Source organism: Eleginops maclovinus, chromosome 20 (assembly GCF_036324505.1).
Source record: "Eleginops maclovinus isolate JMC-PN-2008 ecotype Puerto Natales chromosome 20, JC_Emac_rtc_rv5, whole genome shotgun sequence".
Classification (NCBI taxonomy): Eukaryota; Metazoa; Chordata; class Actinopteri; order Perciformes; family Eleginopidae; genus Eleginops; species Eleginops maclovinus.
This window is the reverse complement of record NC_086368.1, coordinates 25945671-25965120: the sequence shown is the minus strand read 5'-3', so window position 1 is coordinate 25965120 and position 19450 is coordinate 25945671. Positions and strand designations below refer to the sequence as shown.

General features: G+C 39.0%; 2 protein-coding genes across 12 annotated transcripts in view; both read left to right on the top strand.

Annotated features, from left to right (window-relative positions):
* The first annotated feature begins 423 nt into the window (after positions 1–423).
* setmar (SET domain and mariner transposase fusion gene) lies at positions 424–2765 on the top strand. The gene is made up of 2 exons (XM_063911474.1): positions 424–585; positions 1470–2765. The coding sequence occupies exons 1-2, from the start codon at positions 484–486 to the stop codon at positions 2262–2264; spliced, it is 897 nt and encodes a 298-aa protein (XP_063767544.1). The 5' UTR covers positions 424–483; the 3' UTR covers positions 2265–2765.
* An 11364-nt stretch (positions 2766–14129) lies between these two features.
* The window catches only part of LOC134882989 (inositol 1,4,5-trisphosphate receptor type 1-like), a 99507-nt gene continuing 94186 nt past the window's right edge, over positions 14130–19450 (top strand). For 10 of the 11 annotated variants that reach the window (XM_063911060.1, XM_063911056.1, XM_063911053.1 and 7 more), the window contains exons 1-2: positions 14130–14292; positions 15552–15665. In XM_063911060.1, coding sequence (XP_063767130.1) covers positions 15574–15665 — 92 coding nt within the window. In that variant the 5' untranslated portion in view covers positions 14130–14292; positions 15552–15573. Of the gene's footprint in view, positions 14293–15551; positions 15666–19450 lie in introns of those variants that run through there. The other variant, XM_063911061.1, reaches the window with a different exon arrangement.

Sequence of the window (19450 nt, the reverse complement as noted above, 5' to 3'; positions counted from 1 at the left end):
GTGCCTTTTGAGAGGAAAACATATTTAAATGAATTTAAATGACATTTTAAGTTATTTGGCATATGTTTTAATCGATTTCACATACCTCTTCTATTTCTCTTCATTTTACCAGCTCGCTATGCAGAGATTCAGTTGTGGATTAACAAAAGGAATAACCACTAGCTTTGCCTAATCCTGCCATCTGGAGACCATTTGATGTTACTGCAGATTTCTGGATATTCCAATGTGTTGCACTATTGCTACAATACTTTTCCACACAATGAAAAATGTCAATATTTGTGTTTGTTTGACCAAGTTTGCGTGTGAAATTCTAGTAGAAACTAAGCTACAAATGTATAATTACAGTGGTGTAGTGATACAAATACACCACTAGAGGGAGCTAGCTGTCATCTAACTACCGGAAGTTCCATCCTCGAAATGTGAGGGTTTTTTTATCCTTCACGTCCCAGCTGATATGTCACTGTTTCATTCAACACTTCGGATATGAATACTGACAGCAGATACGTGGATTTGAGCAACAGCCTCGAAAGTGTTCCTGTTTTAATCGAGAAGAGTTCCTCCGCACTGACGTTTCCTCAATTCCAGGTTAGTGTCTCAACACATTGGACTCCAACTGAGTTTAGAATATATCCACTTATTTAGCTATTTGCATTGTTGTATACATGATATATATATATTATTTGAGCCACACCTTTATTGCTTTGTAGTGGGATTGATGCCTCTATTAGCTGCAAAAGAAGCTGTCGTCAAATGAAATACTTTATGCAACCAGCAGATGTCAGCAAATCCTTACAGGCTTCAGAGAAATCCTGACTACAGTACAGAGAATCACAAATAACTTCCTCTGTGAACCAGAGGAGCTGCTCTAGTTTATACACCTCACTCAGGATGCTCTAAAGTACACTATGCTGATTATAATGTAAAACATGTGATAAAAACCACTGAATGTGACGTTAAACTATAGCAGTAATTGGCTGTTTTTTGTTGATTGGTTTCAAGTTTGCAAAGCATTCAGACCTGTGCTCTGATTCCTATACATTTAAATTATTTAACAATACAACTAAGTATGATTTGTATTAATATATTAATCTGCATACATTTATATCAATATAGACAACATTTGATCGATTGATACTTTGAATTATCCCTCATTTCAATACTATCAGCTATCTAAAGCTGCATTACACCCAAAATGTTAGGTATAATAAAGTTTAATGGGTGACGTTTTTGAACAATTTGATTAACTTGTGTGCCTCAAGCGGTATCTTCAAATGTCGTGTTTTGCCTTATTAACAGGTTAAAAACTCAATATATATATTTAGTTATCACATACGGTAAAAAACAAGAAGTAAAACCTTACAATTTGGCAGAAATAACTGATTTTTACAAATTATTTCAACAGTAGCTCAGTCTGTGATTTTCCCCATGCGATAAATAAAGTATGTTTTTCCTTTGTGTCATATGTTCAGTATTCTCCAGATAACATTCAGGGACCAGGATGCACTATTGACCCCAGCGAGGTCACCCTCCCTGGATGCTCCTGCCTTTCTCACTCCTGCTCCACTGAGAGCTGCTCCTGCCTGCAGACACACGGGCAGGCGTACGACAGCACTAACACACTCCTGCACAGAACACACTCCGGTTACTGCTCCCCTGTGTTCGAGTGTAACGCCCTCTGCTCCTGCGGTGATGCATGCTCTAACCGGGTGGTGCAGAGAGGCCTCACACTCAGGTTGGAAGTGTACAACACCCAGAAAAGGGGCTGGGGGGTGCGGACACTCGAGGAAATCCCACAGGGGACGTTTATATGCGAGTACGCAGGAGAGGTGATCAGTTTTGAAGAGGCCCGACGCAGACAGCTGGCCCAAACAGCAGAGGACAATAACTACATCATTGCAGTGAGGGAGCACGCAGGTACAGTCACTGAGACGTTTGTGGACCCCGCCAAAGTGGGAAACGTGGGACGCTTTCTCAACCACTCCTGCCTGCCCAACCTGCTCATGCAACCGGTCCGGGTGCACTCTGTGGCTCCCAGGCTGGCGCTGTTTGCCGGGCGGAGCATCGACGCACAGGAGGAGCTGACGTTCGATTACTCTGGAGGGTACAGTAACAGAGCGCCTGCAGAGCTGCTGTCCACACAGAGGGATGCTGAGACACAGGCCAGCAGGACACATGGAGTCCAGAGGAAGGAGTGCCACTGTGGGGCCAAGAGCAGTGTGCATTTCCTTCCATTAGACTTATCAATTATCAGTGGAAATAGTTGAAATTAGAGGACATTTCTTTATTTTTCTAATCTGTATGTCAAGACTTTTTTTCTTAACGATGGAGAAAGTGTTCAAGACAAGCCTGGTGCTTCTTTTCTGATGTGTGTTTGTATTATCCCTGGGCAGTACGGCCAAAATCGTCTATCCTAATACATGGTATACCATACAGTATCTTGAGAAAATGAAGATCTAAATCATGATAGTTAGTTGTCGTTGAATAAATGAATAGTGTATATGAAATAATCATGTGCTAAAAGTAATCTATTGTGGATTCTTGTTTGAATTCAATTCTATTTTCTCATTTAATTTAGTTCAAAATTCAATGAGAAAAAAGTGAAATTATAGGGGAAATAATATTATTTCCAGTTAAACCCTGACTATGTTAACAGTACATTCATGTTACCAATGATAGACGATCATATTAAGATTAATAGTTTAAATTAAATTAACGTTTGGTCAGTTTTAAAGAATTTTGAGAAATAAAATTGCCTTTTTAGACGATGAGCATCACAGCGTATACTCAATACACTTCCATGGAAAGATAATATCATAGTTTTATTGCCCGTCTCCTGAGTCGCCACTCCAGTTTTCATTTTTATAGCCAGTACTCAATTAGAATAGTTAGTCACATCTTGCTCTGTTTTCAATTTCCCTAACATGTCTGTTAATTTAAGCACTGTTTAGAGAAAGACAATGCACCTCATTAACGGCACCATAAACACAATCAGCTGGATGAGTCACGTCATTGTTTCCTGTTCGGTTCCTCCAGCGTCTCCCATCTCCCACTCAATGTAAGATGCTGAATCTTACATTGAATAAATCTCAAGGCAAGAAAAACAAGTTTCATTTGTCAGAGAGAGTACACTTGTTGACGTTACGTTCTGTTCTTTCACTTGTAAAATCCTGTTCTTCCATCAGGGGAAGCTTGTTCTGTGTATTTCCCAGCAGATTCACAGCTGTCACCTTGTCCTGGAACATTAGAGTCTCATTTTTCACTCGTCACATGAATCATGAAGGAGCCGAAGTTTCATTAGCACTGACAGACATGAGAAGAATGGTGCTCAACATGCTTATTTTAAAGAGGTCCTATTAAGTTATTTGAGGTATAGGTTATTGTGCTTATGGTCTGCAAAGGCTAAAGTCCAAAAATTCCCTCCAGAGGAAGTCTCTCTCCCACACTGTTTTATCATCTTGTGACAAAAGATAACCTTGTCATTATTGTTTACAGCAGCAGGGCTGGAGCATATGTAAACAATAGGTGTTATTCTTTCAGAGTTTCCAAAACCAGATAAGTAAGTTAAGCCCAGACTGGGCTCTGGTTTCAGACAGAGGGTGAAAAGAGCTGCTGCAGCACAGGCAGTATGAGGGAAAAAGAAGACCACTAAAGCATCTGCAGTAAACATGTAACAGTAGAGGCACAACATACAAATATGAACCTGAAAATGAAAAATAGGGCCCCTTTAAAACATAGCCTCTATCAACAATTATACAGACAGATCTATAAAATATAATTACCAGAACTTAACAGCATAGCTATCATAGTCACAATTAATTCCAACTCAGATGAGGTAAAGTTAATGTAGACTAGTCAAAAACAAAACACCAGAACAGCTCAAAGTGATAGCTGTCTGTTTCCATCTGTCCCCCCTCCCCCCCTTGTAGATATTCTCAGCTTCTCATTGCTCTCAAACACCAAGGGAGGTGGGACCAATTACAAAAGGCCAGGGGGTATTTTAATATAGAAACAGACTTGATTCCCCTGTCAGAGGAGGGGCCAAGGTGTCCCACTTGAGTGTGACAGATCATTCTGAAATCAGGACCTTCTCCGTTCAATCTGCCCCGTTTCCAGTCTAGACCTGCTTTCATTTTATTAATATCCACATCTGGGTTAATTAGAATGGAGACCGTGTTTAATCCAGTAATGGGACCAGTGCTGCAGCCTCAATGGGCCTGAGAGAGTCGGTTGGAGCCGATCGAGGCTGCTGTCAGCTCGATTGGTTGTTGAAGTGGAATGCTTTTGTTTTTTGACCCATATTTACTTCTCTGTGGGAGTTACCCAATATTATTTTTCAAAAATGGGCTTTGCATTGTTCCTGATTTGATCAACACGTGTGTATCAAGCACTCAACTTAAAGGAATAACTTCACATTTTGGGAAATGCGCTGATTAACTTCCCATTCAAATGGTTTTACTGTGAGGTCCAATACTCAACGATGACCCAACATATTATTGCCAAGCTTCCAATTGAAATTAAATAAATGCATTTTAAAGAAATCTAAAAATAGGCTCCTTCAACCCTGACTCTGACAGGACCCTATTCATAAAAATTAACAAAACATAAAATTAACACAATTAATTGTAGTGTAATTTACAATTTCACCTATGACATGTTTTTGCCTAGATATCACAGAAAGCTTAGTCACGTTTTTGAAAGGATTGATATCGCTCTCATGTTAGTAGTATGAAAGAAAGGATCTTGGAATATTGTTGTCTGTATGACATTTACAAATATAAACCCCTTGTAATACCTCAATAGTTTTTCCAGTTTGATATTGTACAAACTAGACACAATATTAATAACCTTTCACAGTGCTGGATGGATATGGTCTGATTTTTCCCAGTCGTTTCCAGTCTTTAAGCTAAACTGAACTAACTAGCTCCTAGCGGTAGCTTCATATTGAACATACAGTCTTCAAAGTGGTATTAGTTTTCTCTAATTTAACTGGCAAAAACAGCAAATTGGCCAAAAGTTCTTACTATTTGTTAAACCTCATCATATTGCAGCTCAATATGGTATATGCAAGTAGTAAAATGCAAAATAAACCAAAGTTTATTGACATTTGCAATGTGTGCGAAACACAGTCGGTCTAAAAGAACAGTCAGAAAAAACGTGTATTATAAATTCTATATATTATCATACATACTTTACTGCCCTATGGAGAAATGTGGCTGGATATACGCTGTGCCTTTGGCCTGGAGAAAAGTAAGACAGCAATTACACTGAAAAAACAGGCATTTCTCAAACCAAAGTGCAGCAATGTAGGAAGTTCTGGGTCAGGATTTCTCCCTTTGCCATCAGATAAATCATGTGTGCAGTGGTTTGGTATTCGACCTCTGCTTATATAGTCCATAACTAATTTGTAAACACGGAGAAACCCAGTAATCCTTTCCATTTAAGGCTCTATTTGTTGGTTGTGCATTTGAGATGAATCACATTCCACTCTCCTCCGTAAATCTACTACGAGTACAAGAAAAACAACCTCTCCGCAAATGCATGACTCAAGTCATTTTTCAGATGTCCGTTTAATCCCTATGGCAACCAGCTATGAGTACAGGAGGTTGTTTGGAAAGCAGCGGTTGGTTCGGAGGCGCTCAAAGACTCCTCTCAAATCCCGCCTGTTGAAGAGCTGCAAATGCCTGGCTCCGTTCCAGTATGGTCACCTAGCAACCACCGGCTAATCACGTCCGGTGAACTTCCCGATCGAATCCGCTGCGAACCAAAAGCAATTTGTCAAGGACGCTTTACAATGCAGGGGTATTGAATTATTTATTGACAACGGACTATGTGTTGTATCTCAGAAAATAATTGTTTAGGGAAACTATTATCTAGAACATACTGAGATACACCTTGTGGCTCCGCCTTGGAATCGTAGCTAAAACAACGCGGAAACTTCCAGGAAAATTAAACCAATGCGGAAGTGCTTTAAACCTGCATTATCTATAATATCCAGCAAGGGGCGCAATACAATTTAAATGAGTCTGTTTGTATAGAAGTCTATGAGAAAGTTACCACACTACTCACTTTATTTAAAACCCCGGTATTTTTGTTAGTTTTTTGTTTATTGTCTGACTCTTTTTGTAGCATCTAGCATGATGTTTATATTGCGTAAATAATGTTCCCATTTACATTAAATTAGCAGAGTGTGCTTTAGGGCAGGGGCATGTTGTGAATGATAGAACGGTTTTGTCTGGTTCGAGTGTCGTTCTTGTTTCCTTCTTACAGCGTTTACCCTTTAACAATTCGTTTAAATTCACGGAAATGTATTGTAACACTTTGGTCAACACATTTTATCATTCAGGTTGCGCTAAGTTCCACCCTTTGGTGTCACTTCTGGTTGCAAAAAAAAAGATGGTGACATGTTGCTATATTTCCACAGAAACACACCTACAAATATGGCAACATGATGTCTCATACCAAAACCAAAGAAGCAGCACATCATACACTTAGGATCTTACATTTCTTCGTATAAGCATTAATTGTTGGTAAATTCAAAGGAAAAGTGTGTCCCAAACATGCATTTTCTTTAATGTCACTTCTAGGTGCAAAGTTTACACTGACAAACATATTGCTGTTTACCTGAAATTAGTTTATCAGTAATAGACTTTATGACCTCTAGTTCCACTGTAGCACTGCATGTTAGTATATCACAGATAAACATTGCAATGGCTTTATTGCGAAAGGAAAAAGAAAGGGGAAGCCACAAAGAGGCTGGTCTGCAGTGTATGTCTTCTGGTCTCACTCTGAAATACACCTGTTCCATAACACTTAAATCTCAGCAGGCATTGGTTAAGCTTTTCATAACATTTAAAAGAGCTAAACAGACTTGAACCAAAGGTGACAAAATATGCATATTAACATCTTTAAAGATCACCAATTGACTCCTTATTTACTGTTTGTTTAATCCTTATGGAAAGCAGTGTTTCAGCTGCACTTAGGCGAATAAGACTTCCACCTTGATGTCTTGCCAAGTGTAGCTGGAAGGACAAAAGAAACAAAGAGCCAGGCATCACATTGATAAAGAAGCGAGACACTTTTTTTTCAAGGATGAGTGACTAGTGGAGAAATTACAACTGGCAGTCCATTTATTCAAAAATAGAGCGCCTCTCTGATGAGGGGAGCAGATGTCCTTGCCTTGAATCCTGCAGCCAAGTGTAGGAAACAAATAATTAAAAAACAGCTGGCAAAGGCATTTCAAAGACCAATTTGAATTTCTTTTTTACCCTGGACTTTGTTTTAAATATATATATATATCACTTTCTTGTGTGAAACCCAAGCACACATGTATTGCCTTGATATTAATAGTTTTAGAAGCATGTATTGAATTTTTCCATGAGATCACAAGGTTCATCAGTAGCCAGAAAACACTGTTTCTGTTTATTTCTTTCTAAAATGCTTTAAACGTGTGTGGCTGTTGACTCCCAAACACACTAGATCTGCCTTATACCCTGTCCTTTTTTCTCAGTGTATCTAATCGAGTAGGTTGTGTTTTACAGCAGCACTTTATCAATAGAGGAAGGGAAGTTAATGGGTTTCTCTCCGACTGGGTCCTCCCATGGCAGATGTTAAGATATATTTGGCCCAGGACACCTGCAGCAGGCTCAGCAGGAAGCCACCTCCGCAGCTGCTCTCACCACTGATCAGACTTATACTCATACATGCACATCTTAACTACACCTACACTTAGTTTACAGTGAACAAAGTGCACATCTGCGCAATTTAGTGTGCTTGAAGGTGGTCAAGGGGAATTAAGAGGATGTTAACAAAATGGCAAGACATGTAACAATGAATATATTGTGTTATAGCAAACTGCAGTCTTTACTTTACCTCATCTGAGTATAAGTATTTAGTGGAGCATGTTACTCTGCTTGACAATGTTGTTTGAAAACTGTTGAAGACAATTACTGTGCATGTAAAGGTGACATTTAATGTTCATTTTCAACTTCATACTCCTCAAACTGTTTGCTTAAATATACCTGTATTAACCCTATGTCTGAAACGCTCGTTTTTTTAGCGCCTGTCACAATACCCAGTCAGCTCTGATTGGCTGGTAGTAAAATATGATGCACCTTTACAAAGGTAGTAGTAGTAGTAGTAGTAGTAGTAGGAGTAGGAGTAGTAGGAGTAGTAGGAGTAGTAGGAGTAGTAGTAGGAGTAGTAGGAGTAGTAGGAGTAGTAGGAGTAGTAGGAGTAGTAGGAGTAGGAGGAGTAGGAGGAGTAGGAGTAGGTGTAGGAGTAGTAGGAGATGGAGATACTCAGATAGGGAATCGTATATTCTAAGGAGCCTGTATGTGACATAAGAAGGGGAGCCACATCTGAGCGTTGAATCTCATGTTGTTGTTTTTATGATAAGTCCCCTTTAAGTCTTGTGCAACACTTCGCTGACAGACAGTCCATTCCCAGTGATTCTGCGCAAACTAAGCTCTGACAATCCCATTACCAGTGCAGTCAAAGCTTTGCAGCATCCAGCACAAACATTGTGTTGATTCTGGAAACATGCACTTCTTTAGTGAAAATGTTTTCATAGAATAAGGTAATGGAAAGTGGCAACAACAGTTGATTATATTAGATTTGTTTAGCAATTAAATCAGCAAAACTAGGAATCAAGTCAGAACAATTCTCATTAATCTATTGATTTTCTTCATATTTTCCCTGAACTTTTAAAAACATCTGGTCGCAGACTGGTTTAGATAACTAGGAAGTCAAAGTTAGGCCAAAAGTCCTCCAACCCTATCATCCCTAATGGATTACCTGCGCTTAAAGCGGCTTACAAAACGTCCTGCAGGTCAAAAAGGTGACTTCACACCATCACCTCCTTGGATATCGCTCTCCTTTAGCGGGATTAGCTCCAACAGGACAGTGTTTCCTCCACTTGCATTTATCTCCACAAATCAAAACACTTGGCAGATCATTTCCCCAGCCATTTCTGAATGCTCTGGCATATTGATTATGCCGTAACCAAGGGGATGTGCTGAAGTGATCCTCATCTCCGTGCACGGTGTTTGTATGGGGCCCAGCTGAATGTGGCTGAATATTCAATCACTTGTTACTAGTACACAGCTTGTTGTAGAGCCTGAGAGAAAATGTATAACTGGAAACCATGCACAGGGAATGTTATCATTAATATTATCCCCATGATTCTCAATCAATTCCAATTAATGCAGAACAAAATGTGTCTTATTATTTTTCCTACAAAGGTAGCAGGTTGTACCACAAAATGACAAGGCCTAATTAGAATATCTCTGCAGCTGTTCTAATCAGACTATTTCCATTGGGAATATGCAGGCCATTAAACCAGCATAATTGTCTTTTATTTTTAGTGAAGTAGATCTCTACCTCATATTAGGGTGCCGTACCAATACCTGTTGTCTTGCAGCGTAGTCCGGAGATTAGGCCCCTCCTTCATAAAGTAGCAACAACATGTCACTCAACAATAGCAGAGTATGTCAGGTGTAGGAAATACATGACAAATTAGAGCAGGGGATATCTTAGGATGTTGGTGTTTAAAGCAAAAAACATTTTAATACAATTTGAATATTCTCTGATATGATCAAGACAAGACAACACTCTCTGAAGCTCTAAACACTCGAGGTGCTGTTAAAAACACACTGCATATTTCCAAATTGAAACAGCAATTGTGCATCTGTTTGCATATCCAGAAATGTCTTCGTTCAAATGCATCAGTCATAATCAGGATTTATTTGATAGTTTATTGAGGGACACAGGATTTCATACTTCCTGTAGATATAATCTAAATAATCTCAGTGATTTAGGATAAATCCTTTTTTTAGTATACCTTTCTTTTTTAAAGACCCCAAATCTCGTTAAATTTTTACTTAAATGTCAAAGAATGACCAACTTATTTTTTCACGCAAATGTAATACTCCACAAGCTCAAAGAATATTCTTTTTATTTCTTGGGAATTATTGAAATTATTTTTCATCAACTCATCACTTTAATCACAGTGATTATTTACATTATTTTTTTCTTTAATTTTGGAAATGTTCAAATTTATTCAGGTAGCTTTTTAATTGATGTGTTTTGAGGTTTTTTTTTTACAAACAATGGCCCTGATAATGTCCTACATATCAACTCACAGGCTGCAACTTAAGTTAAGTTTCAAAATTAAGCTGAACAAGTTTCAATATATTCTTATATTCTTGCTGATGGATTAGCTGTTGTTCTCCTATCCCACTTCCTGCTCAACAGTGGCAATCTGTAGACTTTTGTCCGACAGAGAGAGGATAATAGGAAGTTGTTTGAACGACTACCTTTTCACAGCAAGCTGGAAGGTCCTGTGCTCATTGTGCAATGTCAATGTGTGTTTTTATGCCACAGTAGTTCCCACCACCCACCATTTGTTCAAGTTACAGACTGACCCTGGAGCCTTGACTCATTATGTCAGAGCTCCAGTAGTTTAGTTCCAACTGTCAAATGTTCCAAATCTGTTGAGAATATACAATGTGGATGTCAGATGAAAGTGAAAAGCACTTCTATCACTATTCTACATTTTCGAAATGGCTAATAAGTTTTATCTTGTGTTTTTGCTCCCAGTGGCATCACGTCTTCACTGGTTAACTGTCCCAGACCCAGAACAGCAGTAAGAAGTTGCCATATTGTTTATAGACTTACATGGACCTGGATCTCTTATATGAAATCAAGACTGAATATTCCTTCCAAGAGGAATAATAAGACTCTTTGTTCTTAATATATTTAGCTCCACATGTCTGATGAATGCCAGGATTAGTTTGCAGGCATGGCCCACACACACAAAGGACTATCTGGAGACTCAGACGAGAAAACTGCCGACCATTGTGCCCACACATTGCTACCCAGGGAAGGCCTGAATCTGCACAAGAGAATACTCACCAACACATGCACCACAATGAATCTCGCAATCTGTGCACCCACACAGATGGTGGCTGCATTTTGTCCTGTCTCTGAATCTGGTCCTTGCATGCAGATGCTGTTTTACTGTAAGGGTTAGCCATGGGCTCATTCTGTTAGAAAAACCAGCCCATGGCTCAAAGTCAGCTACCGGTCGGATTACCAATTGGGATGAATCATTTCTCCTTCCCACCAAAGTTTCCCTTTTTTATGACTAGTACTGCATTTTGAAAAACAATCTGCCACAGTCATGAACCTCTCTGGTAGCACATGTACTATAATCACTAAAATACCAAGAGAATAATGACAGATTGTGCTTGTCAAGCCACAAATGCAACGTTGTCTGGCGTCAAAATTGACCTTCACAGCTACAGTTGTGTCCAGTTTTGTAAACATACAAACCATGTGTTTGCTCTGTTTGTCTGTACACTGTGTCCATAACAACTGAGTGATCTGTATTTACTTTCACGTTATGTCAAATGTAACTAAAGCCTGCAAATGCTTTCAGTGGAATAAAGATTAGTGTCATGACTTTGACATCAATGCTTTAAGACACTCGCCTCGCATTCATTATGACTCCACAAAGGGAGTGGCATAGTCATTTTTAACAGTGCTCTTGATATAATTTGTGATATAATGTTATGACTTATTGCATTACCAGAAAAAGGGGATGGGCGAAGAAGGGCACTAAAGAGAGATCTTACAATTTTTTGCAGAAGTGAAAAAGACTTTCTGTATACGCCAAGTTATTTGGATCAAATACAAAATGAAATAGATTCTTCCTTTGGCCATGCAAACCCCATTCCACAAAGTAATCTAACCAGTCGTTTTTTCTGTGACCCTCCTGCGGACAAACAGACAGATAAACAAACCATGACATACATTATATGACAGAGGTAATAATAGATTTATATACGTATATGATTTGGATCCTTTAAAAAAAAAAAGGCCAACTCTACACAGTTCCTCCAAGTCATCGAACATGCCGGACTTTCAGACCAGTATTTTTTGTATATTCCTGCTGATAAACAGATGAACAAACCAACTGAAAAGAGGTTAGGACTTTCATCATATCAGATGATCACGAAACAATAATGACGGCGATAGAAATTCAAGATAACAATACTATAGCGATATGTATATTAAAAAACATCATCAAATTATCTTTAACTTTAAAGAACATTTTGTTCTTTCTCCGTGCTTTGACTGATGAGTTGTACTCAACATGAGTGAATTTGTAACCTTAACTGTACAAAAGTGTAATTTGAGAGGCATATTATCATACATGTATCATTAAGAGAATATATATATATATATATATATATATATATATTTAAGTTAATTAAATAGCATAATTATCATCCAAAACTCTAACAATGGTTATAAGTGTTTTCCCCCCACAGCATCCTTCGAGCTTTGGGCTTTACATCATTGCCAGGAATGCACCACATTAGTTCATGAATCACAGTGTGGAAGATGTGTTTCGCTTCCGAGTAAAACATAGCAATTTGTGGCCATTAACATCTCAAAGACCTCACTGTGACGGGTGAAAGCAGATGTGGAATGTATAAAAAGAGGAGAAGCACTTTTATGGTAATAGCCCTTTGTGTAACTCCACTTAATCCGGCTCTTATCGTCCCTCCAGAATCTGCAAGAAACCAAATTAACAGCTCATCAATGGGTTTGGTTATAGCCACTCTGCCCACTTTAGGGATGAAAGTGCTCTATCTCTTCCTGTGGCTCTTTTTCGCTCATTCATAGTGCAATTAGTCCGAGGAACAAGGTATGCTTTTGCACATTTTCAAATGCAATGTCGTGGAGTAATTGGAGGCGAGCCCCTTCACTGTTTTGGAAGAATAACACGGTGAGGACGGTGAGCCTACAATTTATTTTGTTCATATCGCAAGTTGTTCAGTATTGTACAAAGTGTCTGAATGTTCCAGCACAAGAGTGTGTTCCAATTCAAGAAGCAGCAAATGTCACACTGTGATTTTATTGGGTCAAGAGCAAATAAATCAGATCACTTCTAAAGCCTATATTACAGACCTGAAAAAATTATGTGGTCAATGAGCAAACCAGATAGTATTGGCACAGAAACCAAACCTGAAAAAAAAGAGAACTAAGAAACAATAAACACACAAACCTGGAAGTGTGACTGCCAGTGGCTGAATCAGTGTTTCTGACAGGAGACTGCACACACAACGGAAGTCTTTATCTCGTATCCTTTCACACTTTGACATGCACAGCATGACCCCCCCCCCCCCCCTTTGTAAGGCAGTGTGTGTGAGCTTCTGTTGATGACACCATATACATAAAATAATGTAGACACAAAACCCTGTAGTCACATGGGTTAGGTCATTCAGAGACATTTCCTCTCCATTCTCCATGGCCCACAACATATGATACCCCATATTTGCAATTAGGAGGATAACCTTTGTTGTTTTGTCTCCTCCTATGAGGACAACGAATATCTGAAATCCATCTAGCTGTGAAAATAAACATGTCTATATCGGTGTCGGTATTATGTCGGTCATACAAGTACGATTAATGGGAACACACTTGTACAAATACAAAGTATGAGGTATTTGCACATTGCTAAAGCTAAAATTGCAAGAACATGTTCAAAATCAAAATGATCATGATTAGTCTTTTATGTGTTTTATTGAGATGTGTATTGGAAAAAAAACAGTAGCAATAAGTAGCCTTAATGAAATAAAGCCCCATCTTTTCCTTCATCCAACAGATCTAGAGTGAAACGATAGCCTTGTTTCTATCAGCAATGCCTTTTTGTTCCGAGTTATTAATTATTAGCACTGCATTTGACAGCAGTTTCAATGCCTAAAGAACTACATTACCAAGAGAGCTCTGCGGCAGTATAAACTAATTCTTTACATTAATAACCTCAGCAACTTGCAAATAACCCATGCATTGTATTTCCATACTTTTGTCCCGTATCTGTTTTATTGAGCTGTGTATGCTATTACATAATTCATCAAATAAAACCAAAGACTCAAACTAAATTGTTGTTTCTATAAGCAATGTTTTTTTTTTATTTGCATTATTATTTATAGCAGTGCGCGATACAGAGGTTTACAGTTCCCAAGAACTACATTACCCAGAGAGCTCAGCGGCAGTATAAATAGTAATGAAAGGGGCGTTTCCTGGGTGACATGTGGAGGAGGTAAGAAGCGGATTGTTGCCGAGGACGCATTCAGCAGAGATAACGCCACTCAGCCTGCTCTCACCTGGGCTTTCACTACCATGGACTTAACCGAGGATAGCGCGGTGGAAATTATCCTGTGCTGACCCACTTCTTCTCACGGTTCTCTCTCCGTCCATCTTTGACGCCTTCTTTTCTGCCAGGTACAGTCATAATATAGTTTTCCAGCTCGGGCATTGTTCATTTTGTCACTGAGCTGAGAGCATCCCTGTCAAGGAAGTGAGCCCACGCGCTCATTTGTTGCTGTTGTTATGCTGCAGGTCGTATGTGAAACAAGGCGTTATGACATTTAGTTTTAGCTAGCAGAAACATGGTTGTGTCTCATTTGGCATCACAGGAAACAGTGTCTCAAGATGTTTAAATGCCATTACACATTGTGGGAAAGGGGCTCTACTACAATCTTCATGTAGTGAATGTGTTACACTTATGTGGGGTCGCGTGGAGCATCTAAATGTTGGTAAGACCTTCAGCTTAATACTGACAATTAATAATACAGAAATAACATCATATTGTATTTTAAAAAAATGCATATTCTATGCTTTCCTCCTTTTGAATGACTTGTTCTTTGAAATAGTAGTGCTGCAAACTAATTGTATGCCATATGTCAAGCTTTAACTATGCTCCAGTTGAGAGCATTATTATTGACCACTTGACCTCTGTAAGTTGTGTTAGGGTCTGTCACAGAGAGAGTTACTTTCTATGTCAACCTGGACACAAACTAAAGGATGGTGACCTACATTTAAGATGTACAGTACATGTAGGTCTATTGGTTTCACACAGCTAACAATACATAGCTCAGTGTACAGAGACATTTTAATTTAGTTTTCTGGGAAGCCAGGTATGCATTTGTTTCATACACATATGTCCAACTTGAATAAGCTGAAAGTGGAGCAGTTTACAATTACTCACATATTGTATTTATGTCTTTTTGAGTATTACCTTTAATTTCAAAGAGAAATAGCCCATGTTAGGAAAGATTAGCTCTGGAAACTGTTTTGAGTTTATGTTGATATTCTTCTTGCAATTGTTACTTGTGGTCTTACAGTAGGTGGTGCTCTGAGGATGGGCTTAAAAACAAACATATGGTCTGGACAACAAATGCCATCAGAAGCAAAGTCAGTGTCCTAGAAGTAATGCAGGATATCCCGTAACTCTTCCTTTGTTTTTTAATCAGCTAATCATCTCCTTACTAAGTGGATCCTCAGGCATATCATCCTGTATCATATCAATGATCTACATTTGGGACTTACACCATAGATGGACACTTAAGTCAGAGTGAGTGGTTCATTTTATGTTGATGACCTAATTGACTAGCTGAGGGACATATGTAATAAGGATGTCTGATAGAGCACCACTTTATGTACTGACTGTTTCAAAGACCTTCAATGTAAATCTTTTGCAGGTGCAGTCACACCTGAAGAAGCATGTCGGACAAGATGTCCAGTTTCCTCCATATTGGGGACGTTTGTTCCCTTTATGCCGAGGGCTCCACCAGTGGATTTATCAGCACTTTAGGGTAAGTGTGCTTTGATGTTTTTTTTAATGGAGGGTCAAAACCCCTTCCACTACAGCCACAGGAGTCCAGGTGAGCTTGAATGAGAGAGTCTCAGGATTGGTCTCCCTGTGCAGAATACACAACTATTAGGTTCAAGGTTCAAGGTTTTATTGGTCATATGCACATATACAGCGTATATGTTGGCAATGAAAATCTTATGTCCCGTGCTCCTCCAACAACTCAACATACATGGTGCAAATAAGATAAATAAAATAGTGCAAAAAGAGAGAAGAATATTTACAATAACAACAATAAAGATTTGAGGATGTGAAATATATACATATGTGGAATACATTGAGAGTATTTAAACACTTTACACTGTTGAATGAGGAGGTATGGACAGATGTATATATTATGTATAACAGATGTATATGGCAGATATGTATTATATATAGATATGTGTACTATAAACAGATATGTATGGCAGATGTGTATAATATATATATATATGTATGTGTGTACTATAAACAGATGTGAGTAGACATTCACAGAGCTCAAGAGTTCAGCAGTCTTATAGCCTGTGGTATAAAACTGTCTCTGAGTCTGGTGGTCTTGGTCCGGATGCTGCGGTACCGTCTGCCAGACGGCAGCAGACAGAACAGATTGTTGCTGGGGTGATGGGGGTCCTTTAATATCCTACCGGCCTTCTTCCTACACCGCTGGGTGTAGAGGTCCTCATGGATGGCAGCTCCGTCCTGGTGATGTGCTGAGCAGTTTTCACCACCCTCTGTAGAGTCTTACGGTAGAGGGCGGTGCAACTGCCATACCAGGCGGTGATGCAGCCAGTCAGGATACTCTCAATGGTGCACCTGTAGAAGTTGCAGAGTATCCTGGAGTCCATGTTGAACTTCCGCAGCCTGAAGAGCCGCTGTCGAGCTGTCTTGGATATGACCCTGGTGTGATGTGTATTAAACTGTAATACAGAACAAACCCCTGTCTTATACAATAATAATCTGCAGGTTGCTGTTTGGTTTAATTGCTGGGGTAGTATTATGGATGTAAATAAACATAACTCATTTGTTCCTCCACATTTTGCTGTGAACATTAGGCTATGTGATCTAATTTCAGTGAAACCATTTAGCAGATCCACATCAGTTTGTTGATAAAGATGGAAACGAATGATTGCGGAATACCTTACTATGTTTTATAGAGGACATATCATGAAATGTCACCTCTTTAAGTGCACATACAGTTGGGTATCTGGATTAATATCCTACCCAACAATTGTGAAATGTTCTGTGGGTCGCCTCGGTCAGAAAGCATAAGATTAAACATTCATATTTTTGCATTCCCTTCCTTTGCAGCCGCATCTGAGTATCACAGGAAAAGGCTGTCACTATATTATTTATATAAAATAGACAAGAACACTAAAATCCAATACAAAGGGGTGTATGCTTTTTTGTCAGGGGGCTCTTAAAGAGACAGGCGCCAAAACAAAGTTTCACACAGAGCGTATACACAGATAGTTTGAGAAAAATAATGTGTTTGACAAACATTGAAGCATGTAAACATGTTCTAAAAGGAGACAGGTTATACATGTATGAATGTGGGAAAAAGCACTAACAGCCCTAATAACCATCTCTGCTAAATGTAACTGGACTGAATTTAGCTCTTCAGAATAAAGTATTTATTTTGCCCACAGTAATAAGCTGAGACCACTTATCTAATATTTTTGTAAAAGTGTAGCTTTTTTAGACCAATTTCTTATATTTTTAGGATCATATTTAACACAGTTGGCAGCTCCATATACTGTGGACATGTTTTGTAAAATAGCGACGCCCTGTAGTCCCATGTTAAAAGGGCTGGAAGGTTTGGATGTATCTGAAAAAGTAAACTGTAGAAAAATCATTTGGAACGTTTAAAGCAGAAACAGACTGGTTTTCTCAACCTTAAAGTCAGTGACTCCATGTACAATTGTGTAGTTGTGATCAGTTAATCAACATGTAGATCGACTGTACTCAAAGAGCGCTTAATGTGGTGGTATACGTTGCAGAATACCGAACGATAGCATCAACAAATGTAAATATGTAACGTAAAAGGTTATTTGAGAGGTGATGGATGCTGCTGTTCACGTCGACACTCTGTGCTCAGCTGGCCTTCTGGCCTCAAATTAACTAGCCTCATTCTGCTTCATGCTGAGCACCACTTACTATACTTGACGTCTTCCTTCCTCCCTCATTATGTGCAAATGGAGCTAATCTGGGCCTACAATTAGTGTAACGTAACAAGTAACAACAAGTAACATAACAAAAGGCTACAGAAATAAATGTAAGATATATCAGGCTCGATTATATCGTGCCTTTCCTCTTTCTCTTTTTTTTGTTGTTTTTCTTCTCGCAAGGTGAATCAGGGCACAGCATTAATGTGCTCTTCTCCTCCTTCTCCTTTTTTTTGAGTGATGCAATCTCCCTCCCCTTGCCATGTCAGTTTTCTATTTACCACCCTTCACAGCACCCTGTGCAGAGCCCTCCTCTTCCTCTTCGCCTGCTCTCATGATCCACGCTCTTTCCCAGCTTACTGATTGCGTCACCCACCATGGCAACAGCAGCTTTGAGGACTGCCACCATGACAGAGCTCATTTGTCAAATTTCTATTGTAGTGTTGTTTTGCCTAGTAATCAATTCACCCCCCATCCTCCCTTCTCTGCTGTGAGCCCTCGCTGTGAGCGAGCTTAGAGGATGTATCTATAAATAGCTCAGTTGTGTTACTGTACTGTAGGTGTTTCTTTGGCTGTGAGCATACTGGATGTGTCCCCCGAGAGATGACTGCAGCCACCCTCCCCGCTGCTGGTTAACTGAGGATAGCACCACATGTGTGTTGATGCTAGGAGGATAGGATACAGATGGGACTACAACCAACTGTTGTCTTTGGTTAATATGTGTCGGAAATAGTCAACAAATTCCAGCTCGGTTTCAGAAAGTCCAAGGGTGTGTCTTTTTAAACCCTGAAATTCATCTCCATATTTGAAATGCAACAAAAACATTATTTTCTGGCTATACTAAAAGATCTTTATAGAAATTAATCAGGCGACTATTGCGCAAGGGGTAGATGGGAGTCTACCAATCACCGGATTGATCCCACCCCCTCAACGCGTCAAGGCGTCCTTGGGAAAAAAACACCTAACCCCAATTAGCTCCCGTAGGCACGTCTACGATAATGATGTCTACATTAGTCCCTTTGGATAAAAGCGTCACCTAAGTAGATTCAGATTCAGAACACTAATGAATAAAAAAATGTGTAACATTGTGCGACACACAATACATACTCACAAAAAAAGGGAAACTGCGTCTTAAAGTGGATAAGTGGCATACTCAATAAAAGTACACAGGGGTTTGTTCTTCCACTGGCTTGGGTTCATTAAAATATCAGTTGTAATAAAAAAAAAAAAGTAATTGATTATACAGAAGAAAGTCCAAGAAGGATCCTTTTAGGCTTCGGAAGGGGGCATGTAGTAATAATAAAAATGATAATCAGTAAATAAAAATATTTACGATAAGACAAAGATAACTTTGTTGATCCCAAATTTTGATTCCTTACAACAACATGTTAAAACAAAGGCATTGCACATCATTGGAAAAATCCAGCTGGAAAATACTGATCAAGTAATCAGTAGAAATTAACCAAACATAACATTTTATCATCTCAAAATATAATTTAAAATAAAACAGAAGAACAATCTGTAAACTGTCTGACCATGAATACAATGATGAACCAAATTACAGCTAACACAATTTAAAGAATGAATG

Bases quoted from the DNA above. Each gene is read 5' to 3' on its own strand.
- setmar (XM_063911474.1), top strand. From the start codon at position 484: ATGAATACTGACAGCAGATACGTGGATTTGAGCAACAGCCTCGAAAGT. The intron at 586-1,469 runs GTTAGTGTCTCA...TCATATGTTCAG, and splicing joins TGACGTTTCCTCAATTCCAG to TATTCTCCAGATAACATTCA.